This window comes from Sturnus vulgaris, chromosome Z (assembly GCF_052056855.1).
Source record: "Sturnus vulgaris isolate bStuVul1 chromosome Z, bStuVul1.hap1, whole genome shotgun sequence".
Classification (NCBI taxonomy): domain Eukaryota; kingdom Metazoa; phylum Chordata; class Aves; order Passeriformes; family Sturnidae; genus Sturnus; species Sturnus vulgaris.
Genome location: NC_142283.1, coordinates 42,429,539 through 42,443,831, shown reverse-complemented (window position 1 = coordinate 42,443,831; position 14,293 = coordinate 42,429,539). Strand labels below are relative to the sequence as shown.

Below are 14,293 nucleotides of genomic sequence, written 5' to 3'. Positions count from 1 at the left end.
AGGATGACCAAAATATATGTGTCTAGTATGAATCTGCAAAAGTCCTCATCTCAGAAACTGTCTTTCTCTGGTTTCACAGTTACAAAAGATGACATATAGTGTAGATGATGATGATGTTGCTTAATGCAGAGGAATAGTATGTAGTCCTGATTTAGGGCAAATTTGGGAGGAAACCTCTGAATGGGGTCCCTCTAGCAAAGAGATTCAAGCAACCCCTCCCCTAACGGGTTCAGGGAAATATTTCCTCAGAGAGAAGTGGAAAAAATCCTATTTATTTAACAGGCAAAGTGTGCTTCCCAGCACAAAAATGAACAATACTAAACAGCAAAACCTCTCACTGCTCTGAAGAGATGACAAATTCAGAAGAGTCTCTTCCGTGAGTTGCAGCCCAGCTCACTCAGGCTGTTCTCAGTCCCTCCGGTGCTGGGAAATTCCACAGCCCAGGCCAGGCCTGGTGGGACACAGGTGTGAGCTCCTGGTGTTCCTCTGGGTTTACAGTCCAGAGCAGGTTCGAACAATTCCAAGAAAAAGGAAGAACACACAGTCCAGGGAACTTCTCTGCCTCAGCTAGCTAAAAACTAACCAAGAGCAAAAGGGAGCTCTCTCCTGCTGTCCACTGCAGACAATTCTTTGTGAAGGATGTGAAGGAGCAAGTGCAGTCTCTGATAACAAACTCTGCACCTCTTCTCTCCCCTTCTCTCCTGGAACCAGTCTTAAAGCTTCAGAACTCAATATTCAACATGAACAGAAAGACGATTTGGGATAGAAGCATCATCATAAAGTCAAACCAAGACATATGTCTAATATAACTAATTAAAAAGAAAACTATACTAATTTTAGCATTGCTCTGAATCTGAGAATAACTTGGGGGGGTTAGAAGCTATGTAGAATTTTGGCTCTTCATAAAACTGGATATTTTATTCTTGGGTCTGGTGGCAGCAGGAAGATGATGCTGTAGCAGGAATGGCTGTTACCACTTTATTGATTTGTTACTATGTAAGCAACATCTTTCTTTACTGTTAGTACCTATGTGTGAAACACCTGCATATTAACTTTGTTATATACACTTAATTATTTTGAGAAGGTGAATTTAGTTGTTAACTACCAGCAGATTTTTAACACATATCTTTAAAACCCAAATCTATCATCTTGAGAAGGTGAGGAATTGCTTATGAAGCAATTCTGTTACTGATTATTTTACCATGACATTATCCATGTTACTATTTTACATTTTTGCTATTATTTTCTTGTATTTAATTTTTTATTTTTCCATTACATTCTCCTGAAAAAGCTGGCAGCCCCTGTCTTGGACATGTGCATCCTTTGCCAGGTTAAAAACTGGCTGGGTAGCTGAGTCCAGAGAGTGGCAATGGGTGGTGCCACATCCTGTTCACATCAGCCACCAGTGGTGTCTCCCAGGGCTCAGTGTTGAGGCCACTGCTGTTTAATATCTTTACTGATGATCTAGATGAGGGGATTGAGTGCACTCTCGGTAGGTTTGTAAACTTAAGATAGGTCAGATTGTTGGTCTGCTGGAGATTGGGAAGGCTCTGTGGAGGGACCAGTGGGCCGAGACCAATGATAGGATTTTCAACGAGACCAAATGCCAGATCCTGCATTGGGCCACAACAACCCCCTGGAGTACTACCCTCTGGGGCAGAGTGGCTGGAAAACTGCCGGGTGAGAATGGACATGGAGGTGCTGGTCAACAGTGGCTGGACATGAGCCAGCAGTTTGCCCAGGTGGCCAAGATGGCCAGTGGCATCTTGACTTTTATCAGAAATTTTGTCCAGCAGGATCAGGAAATGATTGTTCCCCTGTGCTCAGCATTAGTGAGGCCACACCTTGAGTGCTGTATCCAGTTCTGGGCCCCTCTGGGCAAGAAGGACTCTGAGATACTGCTGGAATGTGTCCAGAGAAGGGCAGAGGAGCTGGTGAAGGGTCTGGAGTGTTAGGTTTATGAGGAGCAGCTGAGAGAGCTGGGATTCTTTAGCCTGGAGAAAATGTCTCCCGTGAGCCTCTGTATTACTCTGTACAACTACCCGAAATGAAGTTGTAGTAAGATGCTGTCCTAGTTCTGGCCGGAGGTAACTTTGTGCAGTTGCTGTGAGGAGGTGGTGCCTGGAGTGGTGCAGGTGTGGCCAAAGGGTTATTCTGTACAGCCAGAAAGCCAAAGGTGTCCTGCAGTGCGTCAAAGGATGCGTGGCCAGCCAAGTAAGGGAGGTGATTTTCCTCTTCTGCTCCACTCTTGCAATGTACTGTATCCGGCTTTCTCAGCACAAAAAGTATATGGACATGTTGGAACAAGCCCAGAAGGGGACCATGAAGATTACTAGATGGATGGAACATCTCTTCTATGAGGGAAGGCTGAGGGAGTTGAGGTTGCTGAGTCTGGAGAAGAGAAGGCTCTTGGGTAATCTTATTGCCGCCTTTCACTGAGGAAGGAATTCTAAAGAAATCTGGAGGGGAACTTCTTACAGTGATAGGACAAGGGATAACGTCTTCAAAGTAAAAGAGAGTTAAGTTTAGATTGGATAATAGGAAGAAATTCTTCATTTTGAGGGTAGTGAGGTACTGGAGCAGGTTCCCTATAGAAGCTGTGGATGCCCCATCCCTGCAAGTGTTCAAGGCCAGTTAGGGTGGGGCTTTGAATCTAGTGGGTGTCATCCCTGCCCATGGTGGCATGATTTGAAACTAAGTGATCTTCAACCCAAACCATTACATGATTCAGTGGTCTTTGTGTGTGGAAGGAGGAAAATGGGTTATATAGCTAGTATTGAAAATAAGCTGGGTTTTGGTTCCATTAATTTTAACTTCATGATGCCAAAAACTAGTTCATATCTTTTTGGTGTGGTGGTTTGCTTTTTTGTTTTCTCTTCTAAATTATAAAATGGAAGCTGTTTGTGATGATTTTGTATTTTATACTCTGAAAGTAAAATCATTCAGGAAGTATTTAATTTAGAAAGTTGTCTTACCATAAGAAATTAATCACAGAAGAGTCAACTGGTACAAATGGCTTTTTTAATTTCCAACATGTTTCTTTGGAAATAACTGAGACAAATGATAATAAAATAATAACCTTGTTGCACTGTAGTATTTGGCATTTCCTGTTTCATAAATAAATTCTAGAAAGTAAGTGAAGTTCTTTTGTAGCTTTCATCTGATAGTGTAGACTGAATAAACATTACTTAGTCTTTTTAACTTAAAATTCAGTACAGACTACACAGAAATTTTGGTACAGGTGTATATTATTTTGTAGATAAGCATAGTTGCAAAGGAATTGTTTGTGGCATTTAAAAAATATTTGGGAAAGGCGGAAAGGCTGTGATTATTTTTTTAAATAAACTTTATTAGCTAAGCAGCTGTAACTGTTTTTCAGAGTTGAAAAGGTTCCATCTGTTTAACGTATCTGTTCTCCAACTGAACAGAGATAAAACACACAGGGAAACGTTCCTTACGGGATATGAATTACTTCCACCAGTAAAACTAGATTTGCTTGTACCAAGACTTAAAGAGTGGCCTGTATGTGGTGTTTGTGTCTTACCTGTTGCTGTGGCTGCAGTCATCTCTCTGTGTTTTGGAAGCTGTAGCATTAACAACATGTTACACCAGCTTTTCTGTTCTGAATTTTGGATTACAAGAGCCTGGAAAAAACAATCCAAATGTACAACATGTATAATCATTGATGGTGTACCTAATATGGTACAATGAGGACACTATATATATCTGTGTAACAGTGGAAGGTGGGTAATACACAGTGATTAAAAGCTTCAGCTTTTTTTGTTAAATTATCCCCTCCTTTTCACTGGTATTGCAGAACATACTTTTCAAGATTTGCTGACACATTTTATTGCAAGGTGAATTTCATGCTTAGATTTTTAAATAGAAGTAGTTGAATATATGAGAGCTGAATGAAAGAAGTGTGCTGCTTTGTTTGGAAACCACTTTTTTGCTGTCATGATGTAAGATAGTGGGGACCTGCAAAGTGTAAGGACAAGTGGTTCATAGCTTTTGAAACACAGTGATTTCAGATTTTCCACACAGAAGTGTACTGGGGGCTGCTTGGAAAAGAAGACAGGTGAGATTAGCTTTACAATCGTGCAGTAATTCTCTTCCAGACTACCTTGTTTGATGATTTCTACAGTTTTGTTGAAATTGTGTCTCAGAGAGACTCTATAAGCTTTCTAAGTATAAAGGGGTTACTAAATGTCTGGGCAGCTGAATTTTATTTTTTTTTAAGATTTATGTTTTTTTGACTGCACATATTTCCACAGACATCCATTTGTGGGGTTTTGTAATACCGTTCTTAATATGAATCTTTTAGTAATAACTGTTGCATTGATTTAATTATTTTTGCTTGGGATATCATCATTCAGTAGGAAAATGAAAGTCTATTAGAGCACTTTGCAAGAAGTGGCAAACTCTGCCATTAAACATAACCCTGATCCACGCAGGCCTGGCTTTGAAGGCTTAAAAAATACTGTAAGCTAACTTGAGCATCTCTACAGAAAAAAATTTCTCAAAAGCTAGAGGTAAAATTTCATCACATACAGATACATTTCCCCATTGCTACACATCGTGAGTTACGTTTAAATCCATGTGGACTCTTACAAAGAACATGTGACTTCTGCTTGAGTATGATCAAGTATTTGTGTTTTGGACTAAAAACATACAGGATAATATTCCAGTGCATAAGTATAATATTTGGTTCTCTTTGGTGCAAAAGCATTCATTACTTTTCCTTGTTACAGTTGTTTCTTCCTCCAGCATACGTAAATTCGCAATGGGTATGGAATTGATCCATTTCATTTAAGCGAATTATGTGGATTTATTTTTGTATCCTCCTATAGGAAATTCACTATTTGATCTGTACTTCCATAATAACAATAATAACACAGAAGCCAGTTCTTTCAAGTTTAAAAGAATGTCACTTCTGTTTCTTAATGTGGCTAAATAAAACAGAAATGTAGTATAGCTCTTGTTAAATTGCCTGTTGTGTATTTTTTTCCCCAGTAAAATAAATCCTAGTTTATATATTCATGTACAATGAAACAAGGCCAAAAAATCTGTAATTTATACCGTGTTTCACAGCCTTTTGTAACAAGCAGGCTAACATTTACTAAGGAACTCATAAGTGACATATATTTACCATTTTATGTTCTAGATATTGTCCAGAATCATAACGTTAATACAAACATTCATCATTATTTGATTGTCAAAGATTTGTAAGGCTTGCAGTGAAATAACTCTTGATTAATAGTTTATCTATTTATCAGTGAATAAATGCAATTTCAAAAATATTTATTGCCCAGTGGGAAAAAGCTACAGTCGTGGTACAGAAAATTCTTCTTTTCCCATTGTGTATGGCTTCTGCACAGTGCTCTGGAGCTGCCACTGCCAGATGTGGACATGCTTCTTTTGAAAATAACAGTATCACTATTATACACAAGGCTCTGGATTATTTGTTTCCCCACCAGAAGAACGTTGTGTGTGGGCAGATTATTGGCATTTCAAGGTCTGTGCAGAGTCTGGGAAGCTGGATCCTACTGTAAACAGAGCAACAGATGAGAGTGGGAGCGGGGAGGGGCATAGATCTCACTGATTATTTTAAGAAGACAAGTTCCAAGAAGCTCTGAACTCAGATGTAGTACAGAAAGTTTAAACAGACCTTGGAGTTTTCAGGATAAATGTGTGCATTTTTAAATGAAAAAACTCAGAGTGTGAGCTAGTGTGTAACATAAGTAACTTTTTGTTGCAGGCTGTGCACCGACACAAGTAGCTTCTGAATCTATCTCTTAGTGTTCTGATTACATTTTTCACGGTAGGATTTCCACGTACATCATTGAAAAATGCAGAGTTCCAGCATCTCCATTGCCTTTGGCACATTTATTATGTTAGTAATGATTCTTGTTATGGCTCTGTTTCTCTTTGCAAATAAGTACAGTGTAGCTTATTTAGAAGTTGAAAACATGAGTAAATGTGTGTGAGATGACCTGTAGATAAAAATGTCTTCATTTTTCTGCTGTGGTTCATTTACAGGTCCTTCAGCAGCTTTTAAATCACTTCCGAAAAAATAAGGATAAAGTTCTTCTTTTCTCCTTTTCCACAAAGGTGAGCTCTATGTGATTTTTATCAATTAACCACAGCAATCAGTTCTGAAGTGTGAATCTGAAAGTTGACACCTTGTCAACCACATGTTCTTATGGCTTCTACTGTGAGGAGTAATTACAAGGACAGTGTGCCATACTCCAAAAGGATATTAAAACCTTATGTTTCCTCATGATAAAAACGGTGATAGCAAAACAAGTGTAACACTTTTCTACCTTCCATAGAGCTTTTTGAAATAGTTGTTTTGCCTCAGGTGCAGGTAGCTGAATTCAGCTGGTATGTCTTGAGTTATAGCACTGTCACAGCTTGGTTTGACTGCCATATTGTAAAACCTTTGTGTTAGCACTGAAAGTTGTTAAGTTTCCTCATTCTAACGACTTCTGATCATCATCAGCAGTGAAACTTCAATTCTTGCTACACGAGTTGATCTGAACTTAAAGTTGTCTAATTGGAGCAAGACATATATGTACATTTTACTTCTAAGGTACTTGCTCCTTAGTTTCCTTATTAGGGAATAATGTATTTCCTGAAATAGTGCATTCTATAGTATTGAGGTTTTTATTTAAATATTTGTAATAAAAGCACTAAAAAGTATTTTTAAAAACAGTAATTTGGATGGTAGTTCAGGAGTCTTAAATACCTCTTTTTTTGGCTTTAAGAAGGAATGCAGATTTAGTGTTTAGATGCAGTATGTGTCTGAGGCTGTGTTTTATGGTGTCCAGTACCGGACTAACTGCTGGTTACTGCAGTCTCTTCCACTCCATGCCCCTGAGCTCTGACTGAGCACTCTGTGCTGGCTGTGGTGCTCATTTACTGTATTTCAAGTAATTGCAGCTTGCTAAGATGGGAGGAAGGTGCTTAAATGGACTGCCTGCTGATTGGGTTGGTTTGAGTGACAGGTAGAAGTGAAACAGGCAGCTAAGGTTGGTTGATGGAGTCAGATGAAAGTGGACCAATATTAATCACCTTGAGTGTTGTAGAATCACGGCTAAAGAGAATCATGAATGTTGATAGCAAGACGGCAGAGATTTACTGTCACTAGCACTGGGTGGTGTACTGAAAATATATTTGATAAACATGGCCCCTGTGATCATGTTTAATTAAAAAATAACTTTTTCTTTTCCTTTTTTCTTCATTTTTCCACTCAGTTGCTCGATGTGCTGGAACAATACTGCATGGCATCTGGGCTAGATTACCGAAGACTTGATGGAAATACAAAATCGGAAGATAGAATCAGAATTGTAAGAGAGTTCAACAGCATTCAGGAAATTAACATATGTCTTGTATCTACAATGTAAGAAAACTTAACTTGTGGTTTGTTTCAGTATGTCTGTCTAGTTCAGTAAATTGGTTGCTCTCCATTTTTATTACTGAGCCTTGTGAGGGATTATTTTTTGAGAAGGTGAAAGTAAGTATAGACTTACTGCTTTGATCTGAAGCTTCTTAAAATATATGGATACCTTCTCCCTTTCCGCTTCCTGCTTCATGAGGATTTCTAAGATCAGAAAGAAGTGGGTCTTCTGGATCCTAGTTTTAAATTTGCAGTTGTAGGATTGAGGAAGCAATTTTAAGCACTATTATTAAAACATTATTATTAGTCATTATCTACAAAAGACTTCTAATTTTATTGTAGACAGACTTCGTTTCTTGTGTTATAATAGTAGAACTAGCAAGTGTGGACATGAAATGCCATATTGAACTGAAAAATTCTGTTGCTATTACTGCTATTTATTAATCATGTTAATTAGCTAGAATGTCTATTTAAAGTATTTCAACAAGATCTTGTATTGTCTTTTTAAAATGCATTTGCCTGTTAGATTTCCTAATCATTTGCTATCATTGCCAATTTATGATGGATAATGAATTATTTTGAGTTCAATTAAAGTTATTGTTACTTAACAATATGTTAAGTTATGTTCAACTAAAGTTATAGTCACTACAATGACTATTTGTTTTATTCAGGTTACTTGCATGCTTCATCTTGGATGAAGTTTTTTACTGGGCAAGGGCAGAAGAGGCACAAGTGAAGCTTTGCTCCTTTTGCCTCCTGTCCAGAGGGGAAAACTCAGTGAAATTTCATGAAATATTGTTGAGTATGCAATCACTGTAGTTCTTTTCCAGAAGTGGGTATGTTGGAGCTAGGAGGATCCACACTCTCTATTTAACTAGATCAGACATCATCTTAAAGGCTATTGCAAGTGGATGTCAGAGCATCTTCAAATGCTCTGGTGCTTATATATAGGCTTGTGAAGGGATTTGTAATACTAGTCATGTACATTGGCTTGTAATCTCTGCCAGCTGTGGAATCTGACCGTCAGCTTCTCTAAGACCTTCATGAGTCCATATCCCTTGTCCTTGAAAAGAGAGGGAAATTTCAGAATCTATAGCATTAGGAAGTTCTGATGTTTGTTTCAGTCAGTGCTATTTAGTAATCACAGCTGTATTAGTTCTCTTTCATTAATTTACATCAAAATAAAAAGGGAAGTCAACAGAGATGGACTTTTCTCGTCTCTGTTTTGGGGGCTTGTGTATAGAGACTAGTGAACCTTCTCTGCTTGCTGATGCTGCTGGAGAAAAGGCTTGATTCTGTTGTTTCTAGTTTTACTTATCTTGTAAAACAAGCGAAAAGAACAAACTGTAGTGGAATTACAGTCAATATAACTAGTGCGTTGTAAGCAAAACGGAGGGTGCAATTGTTTGCCTAGTTGTCTTTTTCCTTGCTTGATCCATAGTAATGGAAACATCTTTCCATTTGTAATCCTTTGGAAATTAGAAACTGATTTATCCTAGTTCTGCTGTACAAGAGTTAATCTTTCCTCTCACTCAGATTTCAGGCATATATGCAATAATAATATGCTTTAGAGTATATTCTATTTTTCATTACAGAATTTGTTAACAGAATTGGTTCATACTCTTCTGTTTGTACTTTCTTGCAAAGTTTCTGGCTGACTGTTCTGTGTGTTCTGAAAGTCTAATTGCTCAGAGAGCAAATACTGATTTTCACTGAAAATACTGGCATGGTCTTTTGGATGTGTAAGTGCATTCTGCATAGAATGAATTCTCTACCTAGTAATCTTGAGACTGCCATTACGTTCACTGGCACAATTAACATACAACTTACAAAGCATTAGTCAGAGAATTACAGTGCAGCAGTGATGATAACTTTCACTGTTAAATTTGCAGTGTTCATACTTTATATTCCTTTTTTTTCAAAAGGCTGTTGCTCCCTGAAATCACGTATATATAGCCCATAGAGCTTTGAAAATCCTGATTTTAATTGATGGGTGAAGTTTTTTGAGAAACAGGACCTTAAAAAAAATGAAATAAAGAGTGAAAAATAAAATTTTGTCCATCTGTAGATTTGACCTCAAGTCTTGCAGTTAATATTGGTACCAAGCATAGTCATATATTTTATAGGTGTTGAGAGAAAATGTAGTTGATTTCTTCGGAGCTTGTACATTTCATCAAACCATTTTATCATGAACTTCAGGTTGAGCACTCTACACCTATTGAAACTTCTAAGTCTCATGAAATAATACCTGTTTGAGAATACTTCAGTCCTGCACTGATGTTGCTGGGAAAATATGTGATTATTTAGAAGAACAGAAGAAGATTTTTAGGCATGCTTAGAAACATTAAAATAATTGCTGGAGTTGCTGTAACTTGATAGGAGAATGTCAAACTTTCAATTCCAGTGATGCTGATTAGCCAGAAGAAGGGAAATTGTATATGTACAGTACCAAAGTCAGCACAGTTCCGTTCCGTTCCATTCTAGTGTTCTGGAATAAATAAAAGCAGCAAGTATACCTGCATTTAAATCACTGTTTCTGGATTTTTCTGTGCTGGTCTTTCTCTAGATTAAATCTGTCTGAATTAATTGTTAGTGAAAATCCATTTCTGCTTCTCAGTTTCCTTTTTATGTAAAAAGAAGTGTCTAGAGAAATTTGTAGGTATTTTTTATCATCAAAGGTTACATATCCACTCCCATTCTACCTGCAGTATTCTGTATTACTGTCCATTACTGGACTGCTGTTCATTACTTTTTATAGGGCTTCATTTAGCTTTAATTGTTTCAAAGCAGTGTTTTGAAAAACTTCTAGTGTGCCTATGGTAACATTCAAAAAGCTTTCAGCCACAAAATCTCTCTAAAACAAAGAGCATAGAAACTATAGAAAACCTAGCTTGCTAAACAGAATTACACAATGAAAATTTTTATAGAACCTTTCCTAATGCAGTGTTTTTCTATATCTTTTGCGGTATTAAGTTGTGCAGTTTTAACTAAGATGGTCTTCTGAAAACTGTTCTTTTTAACAATACTCTTTATTTAAGCTGTATCATAGTAATTTGCATGGACCAAATTGCAGTAATGTCTAACAGCTAGTTGAAACGAAAGGTAATGTGGAGGACATAACGCATAATGCACAAACTACTGCATTTGTTATGTCTGTGTAGGATATAGGAACCATTCCTTTCTGTTTTGGACTAACTGAATTTTTGGGTCATACCTAAAAACATTGAAAGGTAAAATTACTATGAAGCTAAGTATCCTGTTTTAATTTTGATAGACAGTTGGTTTTACATCTTGACTTATGTTTCAGTCCAACTGCAGGGCTGATTTGGAAAGATGAGAGGCTGAACTCTTACTAAATAGAGGTGGTTTTTTTTCATTAAAAAGAAACACACCGCATTTCAAAAATACCATAACATATTCTGAAAGAAAAACCCAACCCAAATATTGTTATTCAGTATTTCACAGTTTGAGAATGCGAGTCCTCTGGAAACATCCATTAATTTTGGCAGGTTTCCATATTCCCTCCCTTTCCAGATATAACTAACCCAAAGCCACATCATACTTAGAAGGAAAAGGCCACAACTGCATTTACATTGACATCAATTCCATGAAAACCATAAAGTGGTGGGGACTCCATAAGTTTTTTGTTTCTGTCTCCATTCACTCATATACCTGAAAACTTTACCTTTCTTGTCTGCTTGATAGATTAAATTGATTGACTTTTTCAATTTTGCAGTACCTCTTTCAGAAAAATAACACACTTGGAATTAGTGATGCCTATGCCAATGTGAATAATTGTTTTAATAGTTTATCTAATGATAATATTTAGCGTGTGCTTGTGTAGAAACTTGTGTTTTTTGTACAACAGTTGGTTGAAGCAGTCAGAAAAAATTGTCAGTACTTGTTTGCTTTGAAGCTGGACGAGAAGTGGTATTTCCCTCACTTTCGCTCCTGTCAAATCATTCATCTATGCACGTGCCAAACTCCAAGTAACTGAGCGGTTTTGTAGGGTTCAGCAGTTAGATGCCTCAGGTTAGATGTATGCTCAATTTCTTCTCTGCCTTCCAGGTTTTACCTGAAAACTCTCCACAGCTGTGGAGTGTTATAAAATGATGCAGGTGGTACCCCTGTGACTCCTGACCTGCAGAGCAGACAAATTCTGACGTGACTTTTTTCCTTTTAATGACCGATATGAATGTTGCTAATATGCAGCTTTATGGCCAGCAGTGTTGTCAACAACTGAGTAACTTGCTGTGCAGATATACTTTGGGTTGGTTGTTAATGCTTACAGATATGACATATCTGAGATTATGACCATTTAAGTGAAAGCTGCACAGCATTATTGTAAAAACTATGTACTGGGATTAGAGGAAGTAAAATTTCACCTGTAATTTTCCTGCTTCCATAATGCTAAATGGCATAAAACTGGTTATGAATTTCACTGTAGTATTTGGGGGTGTTGTCCTCTGTAGGACTTAATGGGAATGAAGTAGCAACAGGGATTTTTATTAAATAAGTTGATAGCAGTTGGTTATGACTCAACTATTCATACAGTCTGTAACAATCTTGATATTTACATGAGAAAACTGCCATTTATGGCAGTGATTATTTGAGTACTTGATGGTTATTAGTACAACAGTAACACAAAGCTGCACTGTTTTCAGTATCTTTAATGTGTTCTTTCTTTTTTAAGTTGGGGAAGGGTAGGCAAATATGGACCTAATACAGAACAGTCTGGTTGCAGTTTTTTCTTGCTATCATATAGTTCTGGTTTTTCATTTTTATGTTTTCAGGGCTGGTGGACTGGGTCTTAATTTTGTTGGTGCCAATGTTGTTATACTGTTTGATCCTACATGGAATCCAGCAAATGACCTTCAAGCGATCGACAGGTACACTCAAAATACAGAACTTGATCCATGTTGAACTCTTCCATTCATTCTGTAATCTTATTGTCCAACCAAAACTTTTCCTCAAGTAAGAAATTTTTTACATTGTCTGATTAATTCACAAGACAGTAGGAAAAGTCCAGCTAAATTAATTTTTGCTTTGATGTGATTATTTCTAACCCTAAATTTTGCAATTTATTTTCCTTTATTTCTTTTTTGCAGCAGTGGGCCAAACAAAAATTCAAAAACTCCTTGTGGTTACTATAACTTTTGTGATCTCTATAATATGTGTCTAGATAACATTTTTCTTGTTTTTCATGAAGAATACATTGTAGTTGACCCTAGTTCAAATGATGTTTTGAATTCCAAAACCATAAAAACCAGGGGCTCTTATACTTCACCATTGTTTTCTTCTACTTCACCATTGTGGAGATTAGTGTCTTTTTAGAGAGGTTAGTGTCTGGAGGTCTCCCAGTAATACAGATTTTTCTTTCAAGGCTTTTTGACTGTAGGATATTTCCCTAGGAATCCGAGGCAGACCTTTTAGTAACTGAAGTAAAGAATATTAAAGAAAACCTATAAAGAATATTAAAACCTATAAAAGAATATTAAACTTTCAATAAATTTATATATTTTCATGAGCAGGAATACACTTGTTTCTATTATCTCATGCAATTACGCAATTCTGTTTAAAGGTCTTTCTGATTTCTAGTATGTGTTTACAGGCACCTGTTCTAGAGAAATATAACAGAAACTGGAGACTATCAGGAACATGTATTGGGGACTATCTTTAAAGAATCTTTGTAAGATCACATTACTATGAATTGTTTTAGCCTCCTGTGAATTTTGAGGAATATAGTCTCAGAATTTAGCATTTGAATAGAACACTGCCAGTTCATTAGCTATTTTTATGATGTTGTGTCTTGTAAAGTGAATTATAAAGTTAAGAAAGAATAGACTGCTCCAAGTAGTCCCTGAGTTAATTCTTGTGTCATGGAAATTGGAAAATACTTCGAGCAACAAGTAGGTGGAGACCCAAAAGGAAAAAAAACCCAAACAAACCTGAGATACACAGGATGGATGCGTTTTCTGAAGAGGTGGGAGACAGTTCTTGTGATATAAAACAAGGAGAAAGCTCTTTAAACTGGATATGCCTGGGGAGAAATATGAAATACTAACGGTAAAGGAAAAGGAGATGAATTACTGAGTAAAATTCAGAAAAATGAGGAAAACGACCCAGTCAACATATGCATGACTTAGAATAGTCCTATCTTACTAGAATGCTTTTATGCTTTTAGTATGTTTGTTACCCCTAAGAGCTTTCATTTCTTAAAATGTTTTTAATGTGCCGTGTCCTTGCAGAGCTTATAGAATTGGCCAACACAGAGCTGTTAAAGTGTTTAGATTGATATCCTTGGGAACCGTGGAAGAGATTATGTACTTGCGACAAGTTTATAAACAGGTAAAGCTCACAAGCTGTTTAAATGGGGTTCTACAGTTTCAGGGACTAAAAGCTAATCTAGCCTATAGTAGAATTGTAGTTTACCTTGTATTTATAGTATATGATGTTACCTTAACTTATTAAGCAAAGGGGCATGATTTAGCAATTGTGAAAGAAGGAACAGAATTACATTTATATCCAAATTTTTCTGTAATTATTGACAGTTTAATTATGCAATGTACATTATTCAGGTTATACAGAGAACTGTTTTTGTTTGAAGACTTGTAAAGTACAACTGTGATAGTTGTAGTTAGTATCTGCAGCAGTCTGATTCAGGCAGCTTTTTCTAATGAAAGTCTGGAGAAAGTAAAGCAGAAATCTTGCTTATGCTGTAGAAAAGAAGTAAGAAGTGTTCCAACTTTTCTAAATCTTTAAACTTGCATATAAAAGGAAACGTTGGTTCTGTTGTGAAGATGAGAAGTGATGCTGCTTGCTGGAACACTCAGTCTGGATCACTTGTGCTTTCTAGATTTTTGACTTGCATTGATAGGCTTTGCCCTGGTTACA

At 36.8% G+C, this 14,293-nt stretch overlaps 1 protein-coding gene across 1 annotated transcript in view; it reads left to right on the top strand.

Annotated features, from left to right (window-relative positions):
- ERCC6L2 (ERCC excision repair 6 like 2) overlaps nucleotides 1-14,293 on the top strand; it is a 74,619-nt gene that overhangs the window by 18,544 nt on the left and 41,782 nt on the right. Inside the window, exons 10-13 of the mRNA XM_088157185.1 lie at nucleotides 6,040-6,111; nucleotides 7,257-7,402; nucleotides 12,193-12,288; nucleotides 13,648-13,747. Coding sequence (XP_088013311.1) covers nucleotides 6,040-6,111; nucleotides 7,257-7,402; nucleotides 12,193-12,288; nucleotides 13,648-13,747 — 414 coding nt within the window. The remainder of the gene's footprint in view (nucleotides 1-6,039; nucleotides 6,112-7,256; nucleotides 7,403-12,192; nucleotides 12,289-13,647; nucleotides 13,748-14,293) is intronic.